The 14,046-nt window shown below is 38.0% G+C and overlaps 2 protein-coding genes across 7 annotated transcripts in view; one reads left to right on the top strand and one right to left on the bottom strand.

The window, feature by feature from the left end:
- Or10j5 (olfactory receptor family 10 subfamily J member 5) overlaps positions 1–11,974 on the bottom strand; it is a 62,325-nt gene extending 50,351 nt beyond the window's left edge. For 4 of the 6 annotated variants that reach the window (XR_013104473.1, XR_013104474.1, XR_013104476.1 and 1 more), the window contains exon 1: positions 11,840–11,955. The gene's annotated coding sequence lies outside the window, so the exon portion shown is untranslated. Of the gene's footprint in view, positions 1–11,839 lie in introns of all 6 variants that reach the window. The other 2 variants (XR_013104475.1, XR_013104477.1) reach the window with 2 other exon arrangements.
- A 43-nt stretch (positions 11,975–12,017) lies between these two features.
- On the top strand, positions 12,018–13,104 carry Apcs (amyloid P component, serum). The gene is made up of 2 exons (XM_034520842.2): positions 12,018–12,240; positions 12,351–13,104. The coding sequence occupies exons 1-2, from the start codon at positions 12,174–12,176 to the stop codon at positions 12,956–12,958; spliced, it is 675 nt and encodes a 224-aa protein (XP_034376733.1). The 5' UTR covers positions 12,018–12,173; the 3' UTR covers positions 12,959–13,104.
- Positions 13,105–14,046: the final 942 nt, after the last annotated feature.

Genomic DNA, 14,046 nt, shown 5'->3' with positions numbered 1-14,046 from the left:
TGTCTACTTATATACATATATAATGAGAAAGAAATCAGAGAAACAATCTCATTCACAATATCTTCGAAAATTAAAATGTCCAGGAATAAATCCTACGAAGGAAGTGAGTTGTACAACAACTTTAGGACACTCAAGGAAGAGATAAGATGCCAGAAGCTGGAAAGAGCACCCATGCTCTGGACTGTTAGGATTAATATAGTGGATATGGTAATGCTCCCAAAAGCAGTCTACAAATTCAATGCAATCCTCCATAAAACTCAAGTTAATTCTTCATAGATATTGGAAAACTAATCTAAAACTTCATATGGAAACCTAGAACACCCAGGATAGCTAAAATAATCCTGAATAATAAAAACACTACTGAAAATCACTCTATCCCTAAATTCAAATTTGGCAGCTATTTATAGAAGAACAGAACTAGAACCTTATTTTTCACCCTACACAAAACTCAAATATAAATAACTGAATTGGAAAGTTTCTATGAGCTGGAGGATGGGAAGACATGGAAAAGGAAAGTATAAGATGGAATTAATACCAAAGACTTTTGGAAAAAACTGTGTGAAAACCTACCAGTATAGATGAATCCTAAAATACACATGTATGAAAAGAGATTCAGATGGAATTAAAATATAACAGGGGGGCATGGGAGAAGCCATGCTTTACTTGGATACCACAGGCTATGGAATGAAGAGCCCAGATCCAAGAATAGGTTATCTTTTTTTTGAGTTGTTAGTCAGTGGGGCTCTATGTACTACCCAATACATTAGACTACTACTGCTGCTCTTGGTCACCCTCCAAAATGTGATGGTAATAATCTACTGCTAAAGATACTACAAACTTGAATCATAGAGCACAGAGAAATCAAGCAGGTAGCAAATTAAGCTTCATCCATACTGACTCGCTTTCATAGAGCTAAAAGTTGTGATGCAGGATACATAAGGAAAAAATTATCATCAGCCGCACTCAGCTATAAACCAATATAAACTACAAAAATGACCAGTTTAGCTTCCTATGGCACCTATCTCCTAATAGTCTATTACAATAAGATGGCAGCAGTGCCATCCATTGATAAAATTAATCCCCCTCATACTGCAATAACCTTTGAATAGTGTTATCAGAAGGACACCAAGCCTTCAACACATGAGTCATTTAGGATGACACTTCATATCCAAATCATAATTTAATAGTGAGTGAAACATAAATAATCAGCAATTTATATTTTAGGTAAAAATACAATAAATATTCCTTCTAAAGCTATATCTTTCAAATAGAAATAATTCCATAAAGATGAAATATCAAAGACTCAAAGTACTGATAATCTAAAAGAAGAGATAGAGTGATCAATCTCTCCTGCATGAGGTAAAGAATAAAAAGGGAGAAAGTAATTGCTGCTGCTTCTGATGATGGTGTTGATGAAGATAAAGATAATGGTGATGATGATGGTGATTGTGATGGCATCAATGCCGATGATGGTGGTGGTGGTAGTGATGCTGATGATGCTGATGGTGGCAACTGCCATCAAAGAGGAGAAGAGGGAAGTAAAGCAATAGGAAACAAAAGAGGATAAAGAAGAGAAAAGGAGGAGGAGAAGGTAGAGGAAAAAGAGGAAGAGAATCCTACCATTATCATCATTTATACAGCCAATCCACTTCAAAAATATTTTCTATCACTTTCTCCTCTAGATACACATCTGGCCTCATAGACTAATTATCATGTCTCAGCCATCCCAAAATTTTCCTTTGTATTCTTTTATTACTTTGGTTAAAATATATTTATATGTGTACATGTACCTGATTACATACATTGTTGAAATATGAAATTCGCTTCCTACTGTACATTTTTGGTAAAACTGTTTTGCAAAACCTAGTACAGAGCAATAGATATTTACCTTTGTTAAGATTTCATTGAAAATCTGATTCTGAGATTGAAGAATATACACATGGTGCCCACAATTGTAATATTTTTTGTTCAGGTTTTTAAAATTCTCAAAACCACTAAAATGAGTTTCAAAATCCACCAGGAGCCTAATGCTCAGAATTACCTCTAAAAGTACATTAAAAATTGCTCATCACTGAGACATTGACATTTCCTATTGACATGCCTATTTTGACGAGTAAGGGAGACAGGAGACTCCAGAAGGACATGTCCCTGTTCCTACAACCTTTAACATTCAACAGCCTATTGGAAGGAAACAAAAACATGGGGGTTCAAAAAAAGTGTCTCTTCCACCTTCTTTCATGACTGTGAAAACACATAAGACAAGAGTGAAGAGAGTTAACATGAAGTTAAAATAACTCAAATATCCCCAAACTATAACAGTGACTACCACTATGTATTCTCTAATTTTATTCCACACTAGACATACCCTGGAGGGATAACCTCTTATGTACTATGTAGAAGCATTTCCTGTCAATAAAAGACTGATGCCTATTAGCAAAAGGCAGGGAATAGAAGGTGGGAGTTCTATGAGAGAGAGAGGAACTCTGGGATAGGGTCAGGCATGAGAAGATTCACCCCAGACTCAGAGGAAATTGACACATGAAACTGAGGAGAGGTAACCAGCCATGTAGAAGACACAGAATAGGATAAACAGGTTAAATAAGTTGCAAGCTCATAGGGGAACAATCCTAGTTTAAGGACATAAGCATATATATAAATAATAAGCCTCCAAGTTATTATTAAGAAATTTGGATGCAGGTAGAGCAACCCATGGTTACAATACCCTAAATTTGTCTTAATCACATGCCTAATGACTTACTCAAGGAAAAAAAGATGAAGACATAGAGGGGCCTTTTAGAAAACATATGGCCAAAAGGACATATGATTAAAAATAAACCATCAGACTTTCCCTCCCAACCCATGTCAACCTATCTACCCAGAGAAGACACAATGACATTTGGCAGGTTTGAGTCATTGAAAATGATAGTTGACATTTACAATGGAGCACTCACAGCTATTTGCACACAGCCACTACTGACACAGTTACCATGCAGACTCCATCATTCTTAAAAGATTTCAAGAGGGAAGAAGAGGACACCCAGGATACAGGTATCCTTTCCTGAGAAGCAGCACCCATCTTCATTGTAGCAGCATGGAGACTACAAGAATAACATGGTTTTTAAAAGAACCTAAATACACACTATCTTCATGGTCAGCCAGGATGAGTCCGTGGAAGCAAGAGCCTTTCTTTGCTGAAAGTTTTTGTTTTTCAACCATCAAATGGTAAATCACACATTTTGAAATGCCCATTAATGGTAAAATGATAGAACCGAAAGTCTCAGGTTGACCCTGGGATTACTTAACTGAAGTCATTCCTGTCATCATAACTGCTAGGTCTGTGCCACTGAAATAAAAGTCAAATGCTAAAAGGCCAGGAGAAATGAGAGCCAGGAGGACTTTCAGTCACAATGCTCACCCATAAGAATAAGTCATCAAAGTACTACTCGAGAGTTGCTGTGTGGTAGTAACGAGCAGCAGAGTTAAAATCTTAGCTTCTGCCTTCTTTGCGGAGCTGAGCTCCAGTAGAAGAACAGCCTAAGTGCTTCGGCCAATTTACAACAAAGCTCTCTATTTTGTCCTCTTATGAAATGTGAAATGCTGTGAGCAGGGAAAACATTGCCCCAGACTAAAGGTCTCCTGATGAAATGAGTCGGCCTATTAAGAAATCCTCTGTCCACAACTGCGTATGTGGTATCCTTTGCGTCTGTGTATCTAAGTCAGTAAACAATAGGGATCAGCAGCTGAGTGCTGAGCATGTGGAGAGCCTTGGGTAAAAGGCCCCTTTTACATTTAACTCATCGATTTGGGCTTAATCTAGACCATAATGATATAGCTATATAAGACAAGGACTATGCAAAGATGGAGGCATAATCACAAAGGATGAAATACTCAACACTATGACGGAAATGGGCATTGATAGAGAAAATTATAGCCCATGCCCTTACTGTGATGAATATATATTTCCTTCAAGAGTGATCCTAAAACAGGAGAGATTCATGGTAGGATGACACAGGAGTGGGTCACTATAGCACAGAAGTGTTAATGGAGCATAGATAGGATGTAGACAACTGTTAGGATCAATACTCAAGAAAGGTACCACACATTAGTCTTGTTCTCAACGTCTATCTCTCATGAATGTCTAGGCAATCACACAGCCGTGGATTGTGGTTCAAATGGCAAAGAACAAGAAAGTTCTAAAGGGCTCTTATCTGTGGGACTAACAAGCACTACAGAATGCTGCCCAGTGTGCATGGGCTCTGAACTAGCCACTGTACTTGGTACTCAGTGGTTTGGGTAATCTACAGAGATGTCATCACTTTCTAGTGAGGATATAACGGCTTGCACTCACTAGTGCTAGGGATACAAGACAAGGTGAACCATCCAACTTCTGTGAGGCTCTTGCTCTGTATTATACTGGGTTGGAAATGGCAATGAAATGGGTCTGTAACCACCACACCTTAGGACAATCCCATCCACAGACACTAAGCCCCCAACACTACTGTTGATGCCAAGAAGTGCTTGCAGACAGGAGCATAGTATAGCTGTCTTCTGAGAGGCACTGCCAGCACCTGACTAACATAGATGCAGGTACAGCCAACCATTGGAATGAAACCAGGGACCCCAATGGAAAAGTTAGGTGAGGGACTGAAGGAGCTGAAGGGGATTGCAACCCCATAGAAAAAACAACAATATCAACTAACCCAGACTCTTAGTAAGTAAACCACTAACCAAAGAGTATACATGAGTTGGTCCATGACTTCCACTACATATGTAGCAGTAGATTGCCATATCTGGCATCAATGGGAGGAGAGGCCCTTGGTCCTGTAGAGGCTTTCTGTCCCACCAAAGGGGGATGCTAGAGGCAGGAGTAGATGGGTGTGGGAGAGGCCTCTTAGAAGCAAAAGGGAGGGGGAGGAGGTGGGAGTTTTAGAGGGGATATGAGGAAGGAGGACAACATTTGAAATATAAACTAATAAAAATAATAATAATTAATAATAATAACAACAATAATAACAGTAATAATAATAAAAGATATGGGTCTATAGGATAAGAAAGGTCCTCAGATGTAAAATTTTAGTCATGGGGAAAGATGGCACAATGGAAAACAGAATAATAAATATGATACATAACAGCTCCAGCCACATCTTCTTCCAGCTGCTTATGTGAGAAAATTGCCCATGCTTCCTCAATACCAGTATAGAGACAGAGACATATAGCACTAAAGACTGAGAAATAATTCCTATGAACAGTAATTTTCTTTTCAACATATTCAACATGTAGGGTTACACTGAGTCCTTGACATTAAGTTTGTTTTTGTTTTTTGTTTTTTGTTTTTTGCAATTTTCTTCTCCCAAATGTTTGTGTCATGAGAGCTCATGAATGGCAAGGAGACTGTTATGACAAGTAACTTCCAATAAAAAGTCAATTTTATTTTTAAAAATTATATTAGAAATGATGGACAAAATCCCTTTATTATAATAAAAGCTAAATTTTATACTTAAGAAACTGTAAAAAAAAATCATCTCAAAAATAAATAGGGATGTTCAAAAGGAAATAGGAAGGTAGACAATGTGATGTCTACAGAGTAGTTTCAGTTTAATTCTGAATGTGAAAGTGAAATCCTAGTGAGACAACATTGTCTGAATGTCTCACTGAACCCCAGAGTAGAAGAGAGCTAACTCGGCAGGGGGTTTCTTTTATAAATAAAGCCTGAAATTAGTAACAGAGAGTTGAGATCTAGAAAAGAGACTCCCATGTATCAATAGGACACAGAAAGTGACAGGACAATTTGAGATGAGGGTAGATTATGGAAGGCATGTGGAATTCTATTATTCAAATGTATTGAATAATACATTCATGTATTGGATGGGGGGGGGGGCTATACTGTCACCATAGTACCTGAAGCCCAGATTTAGTTAAAAAGAGCCACTTTGGTAAAGAATTTGTCATAATCTTCAGTGTTTTATAGTCTGTTTTGTGCTGTGTAACAGAAAGCCATAGACTGGTAATTTATAAATAAGAGAACAGTAGAGGGCTCATTGTTCAAAAGTCCAAAAATAAAAGACTGCAGCTGTGAGGGCCAGCTTGCTGTGACATACTATGATAGAAGATAGCATATAATAAAAGAGAATCTTAAAAAGGAGTAAGGGAGGGCCAAATGTGATTTTATTATATGGCCACTTATACAAAGATCACACCAATCCCATAAGAATAAAGTCCTCATTGCCTACACATCTCTTAAAAGTCATAACCTGTTAACACAGCAATTCTGTGGACTAAGTTACTAACACATAAACTTTGGTCAATACAGTTGAATAATAGAATTCCACGTGCCTTCCAAAATCCACCTTCATCTCACATGTAAAATGCATTCATCTCATTCCATAAGACTCCAAAGCCTTGACATACTGCAACATCAGCTCAATCCAGAGTCCTTAATCTCTTCAATACTAGAAGTACCTTAGAAAACAATTCAAACAGAAATGTTTTTGGTAAGGGTTGAGGACTATACTTAATGTGGATCTAAGAACAAATATTTAGAACATAGGGATTGTACTCATTTAGTAGGCATAAACATGAGCTTAACATGGACAACAACAGACATGTTAAATTGCACAGGAGAAAGCCTGTGTGAGCCCTCAACCGTACACAGTACTATAGGCAACTAAGGAATACTGAGAGTGGGAGAAATAATCACCCCTAGGGAAGAAAACACTAGACCTTTATTCAATACCATCTACCAAGCATGAATTTTTCTGCTTTATAAAAATATATTTTATTTATTCTTTGAGAATTCATACATGCACATAATATTTTCCAGTATTTTACCACCTCCCATTTTTCAATTCCAGTCCCTCATATAATTCCCCATTACATTCTCCTTCTACCTTCTTATCCTCTTTTTACTATAGCCCACTGAGTCCAATTAGTGATGGCCACATATGGATGGTTGTATAACCATCTACTGAACTATGGTTAACTTATGAAGGACCAAGCCCCCAAAGAAAATGTTAGTACTTTTTCCTCTAACATCCTTCAACTGTCAGTAAATTCTCTGACATTCAATTCCTTCTGCAACTTCTTCAAAATGTCATTCATTGTCTGTGTCTCTATCAGGTTTCTGATCACAAATGCTATGTAATCCCTAGACTTTCCCTAAATTTATACCAAAAGGTTATGTGGTTCCCTCTTAATCACAGATTCCATCCTTAAATATATCCCCTTTCTACTACTTTACTATACACATACAAAAGAAACTATGGCAACACCTTGGATGCTTAACTATCTAGACATTTTCTCTGTCAGGTACCCTAGGAACTCTTGTGCTCTGCCTTTTATAAATCTTAGTTTATAAGTAACAGAAGTTTATTTGTCTCACAATTATGGAGGCTGAGAAATCTCAGTTCAAGGAGTTTCACATGTAATGATGGCCTAATCATAGTCAAAGGTATCACCTGGAAAAGAAGTAGGCAAGAGTGGAAAAGAAAGGACCAAACTCACTTCTATGGCTAACTTGCTCTTGTAAGAGTGATCTGAATCCATTCATGAGGACAGAGCCCAGTATGCTGATAGCCACTTAATGAAGTACCAACAGGACATAGAAAGTAAACAGGTAGTTTGTGAGGATGCCAAAACAGGGAAGAAGCAGAAGTCAGCCAGCCTCCTGGGGCCTGGTGTTTAGAGTCTGAAAGAGCCAGTTTGCTAGAAAGGTCAGTCATAATCTCTGGATGAAATTCTAGGGCATGAGAAAAAGAGAACAAATCCCTCTGTGAGGAAGAGACAATGCATAATCTAAGTGGGAAATACACACTGGATTGAGGACTCCCCAGAGAGACCGTGATTCATTTGGCCCTTGTCAGAATTACTGAAACATAGGAAATATCTCTTTTGCTCTTTCAACTATCATTCTGTTAAGGTTGAATTCTGCCATGTCTATTCTATGAAAATTGTTTTAGCAAAGGTCACTGGTGACATTTTTATTGCTAAATCCAGCATCCTTTCCACTTAGATCCCTCTGGTATGCCTAATACTATTGGACATTGCTTTCTGGAAACTTGAACTCACTTGGTTTCCATGACACTACACATACTGTCCTCCCAGATCCCAACTCTTCTCTTGCCTTCAAATCCATAAAGGTGAATGTTCCCTCAAATCAGTTTGTCCCCTTGATCTTTTCTCTTTTCTCTCTTCCCCTAGAAGAGACCATTCCTCCTTTCATCATCACTTATAGAATAATTCTTCTGAAGTCTCTATATCTAAACTTAAGTGGCAGCCATAGATTTCAAAGTCCTCACTATCCTTTTTCCCTTAAGTCACGATATCATTTCAGGATTAACATTGTGGACCCAACATATGGCATCTATCTCCTCCCAGTGGGCCATCTACTATCTCTTCCACAGTAGTAACATTGTATTTTTCTAAATGGCCTGTGCCATATTTTGAATATATTCCCCAAACTATCCAACTTATTCCCCCCCAAATTATAAGGCAGTGAGACCCTTGGAAATGATTAGTTCTTTGTAGATTATAGCTTACTGGCTTTGGCTCCTTTTGTTATTAAAAACAAGTTTTCTCTAGCATGCTCACTCTGTTTCACTACTGCTGCCTTTTATTTACCATGTCATAATGCAGCAAGAATGCTCTCTCAGAGGCTAGCACCATGTTCTAAGATTGCTCAGAGTCTATAACTATGCTAAATTATAAATTACCTAGTTCATGCCACTCACTATAGCAACTGAAAATGATTGAAGATAGTATCAATAAAAAGTTTAGAATAAAGTTTGAATTAACATCATACAAACGTTTATTTTCATCTTTTCCCCTTGTTTCCTTTTTTTGTACATATGATTATATATTTGATTTTATACAACCGCATAATGGGGTGGACCTTACCTACTTTTATTTTTCAATTGCCTTTTTCTATCTAGATGTTTTTAAAATATTCTTGTGACTACCAGAACCCATAGGAAATAATTGTTTGATAGTAGTAAAATAATTTTAGTATTGCCCCCTGTCTAATTCAGTTTCTTTGTCTCTAGTGTTTCCTAATAGCTGTTGTGTTTTTAACATGCCACAATCACACAAGACATTGGAATCCTAAGTCATTATTGAATCATTTGGGAAATCTTTAATTACATTTTACATATCTGCCTTGTTGCATCTATTCAAACAGTGCCTTCTTCTGTACTCTCTAAAGTAAACTCTATTTGATGCTAATTAAAGCAGGGAACCTCTACTGTGGCCATACTCATCACCATGCTTCTTTGCAATATATTGTTGCCCTTTCTTCCTCACTGGAGCCACCAAGATACTTAAACTACAACCTGTACATGAATGTTCACTGGCAAGAAGGCATTCTAGTCTCTGGACAATAGCATAAATTACTTCTCTGTGAAAACTCCCCTCAGTCTGAAGACTCAGGATTCATTCTCCTATGCCTTGATTTCAGAGTCTCCAGATCTCTATTATAAATTTCTTGGTCTATGTCTTGATGATTACCGAAGCATGGGTTGTTTTCTTATAAATCCTAAGAATCGTTCCATGGTGGGGACACTAAAAACAAGACCCAATTACCCACTTTCTACTTCCTTCTTGTTCTAATAGCGATCACACATACTTGTCAACCAAGACTTCCTCTTTACAATATTCCCATACTCAATAATACATGCTGTTACTTGTCCCCAACAGCAATATAAATCTCTATTCCTCCAAGCTCTTTGGGCTGGCTCATATATTCCCCAGGCTTTCATTGTCAATTAAAAAGATTCCATTTTACACAGATATCTGAAACCATTTTGCTGATAGAATGGTAATTTATTAATTTATGATGAAGGCTATATGCAGCTGGCTAACCTAGTCTCTGAATTTTATGGTATTCGCCGATTAACATGTAAACCTGGAATTCTATGTTCCCTGGGTTCATAGTAAAGGTCCCCTTGGTCCTATTGTGTTGTTACTAAACTGTATAAAAAGAATAAAAAACTTAACCTGGAGCTATGGAGATGGTTCAGTGGATAAAGTGACTGATACTCAAACACCAGAACCTGAGTTCATAAGCACCTACATAAAAGCTAGGCATGACAGGCATATCATTCATTACACTTCTATGACACATGTGTTGGATGAAAGATCAAGAAAGCGTTTTCTGCTCAGCCAAGCTAGCCAAAGCCACAAGCTCTATATCTACTGAAAAACTTTGTCTCAAAAAATATACTCAGATCCATAAAGGAAGACACATGATAATGACCTTTGGCATCCACGTGTTTACACACAGTCTTTGATTTTAACTTTACTGTGGTGACTTGAATGAGGATGGCCCCAATATGTTCATATATCTGAATATCCCCAGTTGGTAGAACTTTTTGAAAAGGATTAAGGATTAGGAGACATGGCCTTGTTGGAGGAGGTTCCTCCCTGGGGATGAACTTTGAGGCCACAAATGATTCATGCCACTTTCAACTTTTCCCCATTATTTATCTGTCTCATGGTTGTATCTCAATATGGGCAGCTGTGAAATACTGCTCCAGAGCCAGCCATGCAGGCTGTAAGCCCCAAATAATTCTTCTCTCAGTTGCTTGGGTTGTGTTGTCTTGCCAAAGTAATAGAAAAATAACTAAGATACTTTTAAAAGTCCAAAAAAGTGAAAATTATATGTAGTTGGTCCATTAGAAAAGTCTTATAAAGCACATCACTTGTGAGATTCATTTTGAAGAACATTTAGGATTTGAACAAAGTAACAAATAGGGGTGTTTGATTGGAAAATAGGATTTGCTTCAGAGATTATAGGCAAGGGAGTGCAATACTGAAGATCACATGGACTTCCAAGAAGAAGAATCAGCATTTAATGCATGAAATAAGAGGATGTGTAATTCCAACTAACTGTAGTCTTCACCCATACATTGCAAGTTATATAAGGCTTCACAACCTAAGATTTAGCTTAGATTAGAAAAAAAAAGTTTAAAAAAAAATGCCCAGAGATGAAGATTTGAAAGATAATGAGAGCAGAATTGGAGAAAATTATTATACCATGGTAGTTATTGTGTCATTTGAAACGCCTAATTAATCCAAGAAGAACTGAGAGGAAAGTAAAGAATAAGAAGCTAGACAAAAAAGAATGGTAAAAGAAAGATTCTATAGATTTTAGAGGTGAGAACGAAAATCAAGCAAGCAGAAAGGGAAAACATTCAGATGTCTTAGAAGCCGAGCCGGTTTGAGTGATGACTAATAAAGGGTGACTTTTAAATTAGCAGTAGGGGAAATAGGTATAAAATTCATTGGTACTGTAAAAGAGTTGGCCCCCACCCAATCTCCACACATAATGCCCTTGGGAATGAGTGCACAAATGTGAGCACAATGCAACAATGAGGTCATCAGCAAAGATATACCTTAATGTCCAAAGGTACAAAGGAAAGAGTGGAAAACGGGAAGATGCTGACATTTCAGCAGGTGTATATGTCAGCAAAAACAATTAGTCATAATGAGAAACGAGAAAGTTTAAGAGAGCATCATGAGTCATAAAATAAGGGAGAGCTGAGTAATAGTTGTAGAAAACTAGTATGCTCTAGGGCAAACAGGTTTGTACTTCAGCTGTCTCTATCCTCTTAGTAATTCCTGGATATGTTACTCAATATTTGAAAAATCAAAACTAAAGAGACAAATAGATTTTATAGGGTTCTTGGCAGAAGATAGAACTCTATAATGATCTACACAGAAAAGGACACTTCGCTTAACTTTAATAGGTATGTAATCACCCTGTTCCCATATCCCATTCTAGCAAAGCACAGGGTCAAGAGAAAGAGACCCAGCTGCAAAATGAAGCAACTCACGTGGCCAGACTGACCTCTTGTTCCATCTGTAGGACCTTGAAGATCTGAGGTCTTCTCTTCCCAGCAATGACATCTGGGTCACAGGGATTAGAGCTCTAGCACTGGCTTGTGTCTAATGAATAACTGTCATTGATTTCCCAGCAAAGGAGCCAATCATTTCTTTTCCAACAACAGTTCTAATTATTGGCAGAACGAAGGAGGACCTGGGAGTACCTCACATTGCTTCTCTCCACCCTTTATTGTCATCAAAGGCACATAAAAAACTTGAAATCTGAAGAGCATAGGGAGCCACCACACTTTTGTCCCATACCCAAGTGACTGCTGCTGCTGTTATACCCTGGACCAAGCATGGACAAGCTGCTGCTTTGGATGTCTGTCTTCACCAGTCTTCTTTCAGAAGCCTTTGCTCTGACAGGTGAGAAGTTTAGGCTACTGTCAGGGAGCATAAAATGAGAAAAGTTGAATCTGAGATGTTGTTTCTCTGACTTTGTTGAAACGCATTATATTTCTTACTTTATCTCACAGACCTCAGATCGAAGGTATTTGTGTTCCCCAGCGAATCTGATACTGATCATGTGAAGCTGATCCCACGTCTAGAGAAACCTCTGCAGAATTTTACACTGTGTTTCCGAACCTACAGTGACCTTTCCCGCTCTCACAGTCTTTTCTCCTACAGTGTGAAAGGCAGCGACAATGAGCTACTAATTTATAAAGAAAGAGTTGGAGAATACAGCCTACACATTGGACATTCAAAAGTCACAGTCCGTGGTTTGGAAGAACAACTTTCCCCAGTACATTTCTGTACCACCTGGGAGTCCTCCTCTGGCATTGCTGAATTTTGGGTCAATGGAAAGCCTTGGGTAAAAAAGGGTTTGCAGAGGGGATACACTGTGAAAGCCCTACCCAATATTGTCCTGGGACAGGAACAGGATACCTGTGGAGGAGGGTTTGATAAACGGCAGTCCTTTGTGGGAGAGTTTGCGGATTTGTACATGTGGGACTATGCGCTGACCCCACAAGACATTCTACGTGTGTACAATGGTTCCCCTCTCAATCCTAATATTGTGGATTGGCAGGCTCTGAACTACGAAATAAATGGCTATGTAGTCATCAGGCCTCGTGTGTGGGATTAAGATCTCACAACAAAACCTCATGGAAATGAGATGACCAATGTGTACGAGGTCAAGGCAGCAGAACTCACTCTATCTGGAGCTTTTTCTTCTTTGTGAACGTCCTGTCTACATATCTGCCAAATAAAAATCCTGTCCAATTCCACCTACATTGGTTTGCTGCTTGACATAATTTCAAATGCTTTCTTTTGGCTCTACATCTTTTGATAGTTGGTGTTTCGATATCTAAAAAAAAAAAAAAAATCAAGTTATAAAGCAGGGGGATGGAAGTTTTTAAGCAACTCGAATGCCAGAGCGTTCAACAAGGAGGGAAGTGGCAACACTTACAAGTTACTGGCAATCAGTTTAATAATAACTCAAAATATGTGTAAAATTGCAGTAAAAATCCTTCTGTTTGCTTTTCAAAGTACAAGTCAATAAGAGAAATCAGATGTTGCTCAAGGGACAGAACTATAATGAGAAAGATAAGTGACAGTTGAGAACTGGACAGCAAATGAGATAGAGAAATTAGAATAGAAATGAAAACTAAAAATATATAAGAAACTGAGATCAATTCGTATGAAGACAAACATGCATGGTATCTCAGAAGCTCCAGTGGTGATGTAGAACACTTGGCTTTTGCACTGCCACTCAGATGTTATCACAGACAGGTTCTATGTCTGATGAGCATATAATAAATATTGCTAACAGAAATGTCTTCTTTACACTCCATCCATGATTCCCGCTTCTCACAAGATACAGTCCAAATCTCAACAAGTGATTTTTGCCTTCTGTTAGTAACCTAGTCCGAAGTCTCTGTGTATACTGCAGCTACAACTCAGCACAGTAAGAATCACACTAGCTACAACACTCCAAAATAGTTTCCAGATATTAGTAGTGGTAGTTGCTGATATGATTACAAAAAGCATAAAACACAGCACCCAGAACATTCTCTAAAGATGTGGATATTCTTCACAGAGACAATGCAATTTGGGTTGCGTATGGACAAAATTGCAGGTCTAGGTCAAAGATAATGGAGAACAAAGCCCAGGAAGGTCACAATGATAGCTTCCAGAACAATAATCAAAGCAATTGTTTCTGAGATCACTTAC

This window comes from Arvicanthis niloticus, chromosome 16 (genome assembly GCF_011762505.2).
Source record: "Arvicanthis niloticus isolate mArvNil1 chromosome 16, mArvNil1.pat.X, whole genome shotgun sequence".
NCBI lineage: Eukaryota > Metazoa > Chordata > Mammalia > Rodentia > Muridae > Arvicanthis > Arvicanthis niloticus.
The sequence above is the reverse complement of the archived record's forward strand: the minus strand, read 5'-3'. Positions and strand labels throughout refer to the sequence as shown.

What these genes read in the sequence shown, in the direction of transcription:
- Apcs (XM_034520842.2), top strand. Translation starts at nt 12,174, where the DNA reads ATGGACAAGCTGCTGCTTTGGATGTCTGTCTTCACCAGTCTTCTTTCA. An exon ending in AGAAGCCTTTGCTCTGACAG is followed by an intron (nt 12,241 to 12,350) that starts GTGAGAAGTTTA and finishes TTTATCTCACAG; the next exon opens with ACCTCAGATCGAAGGTATTT.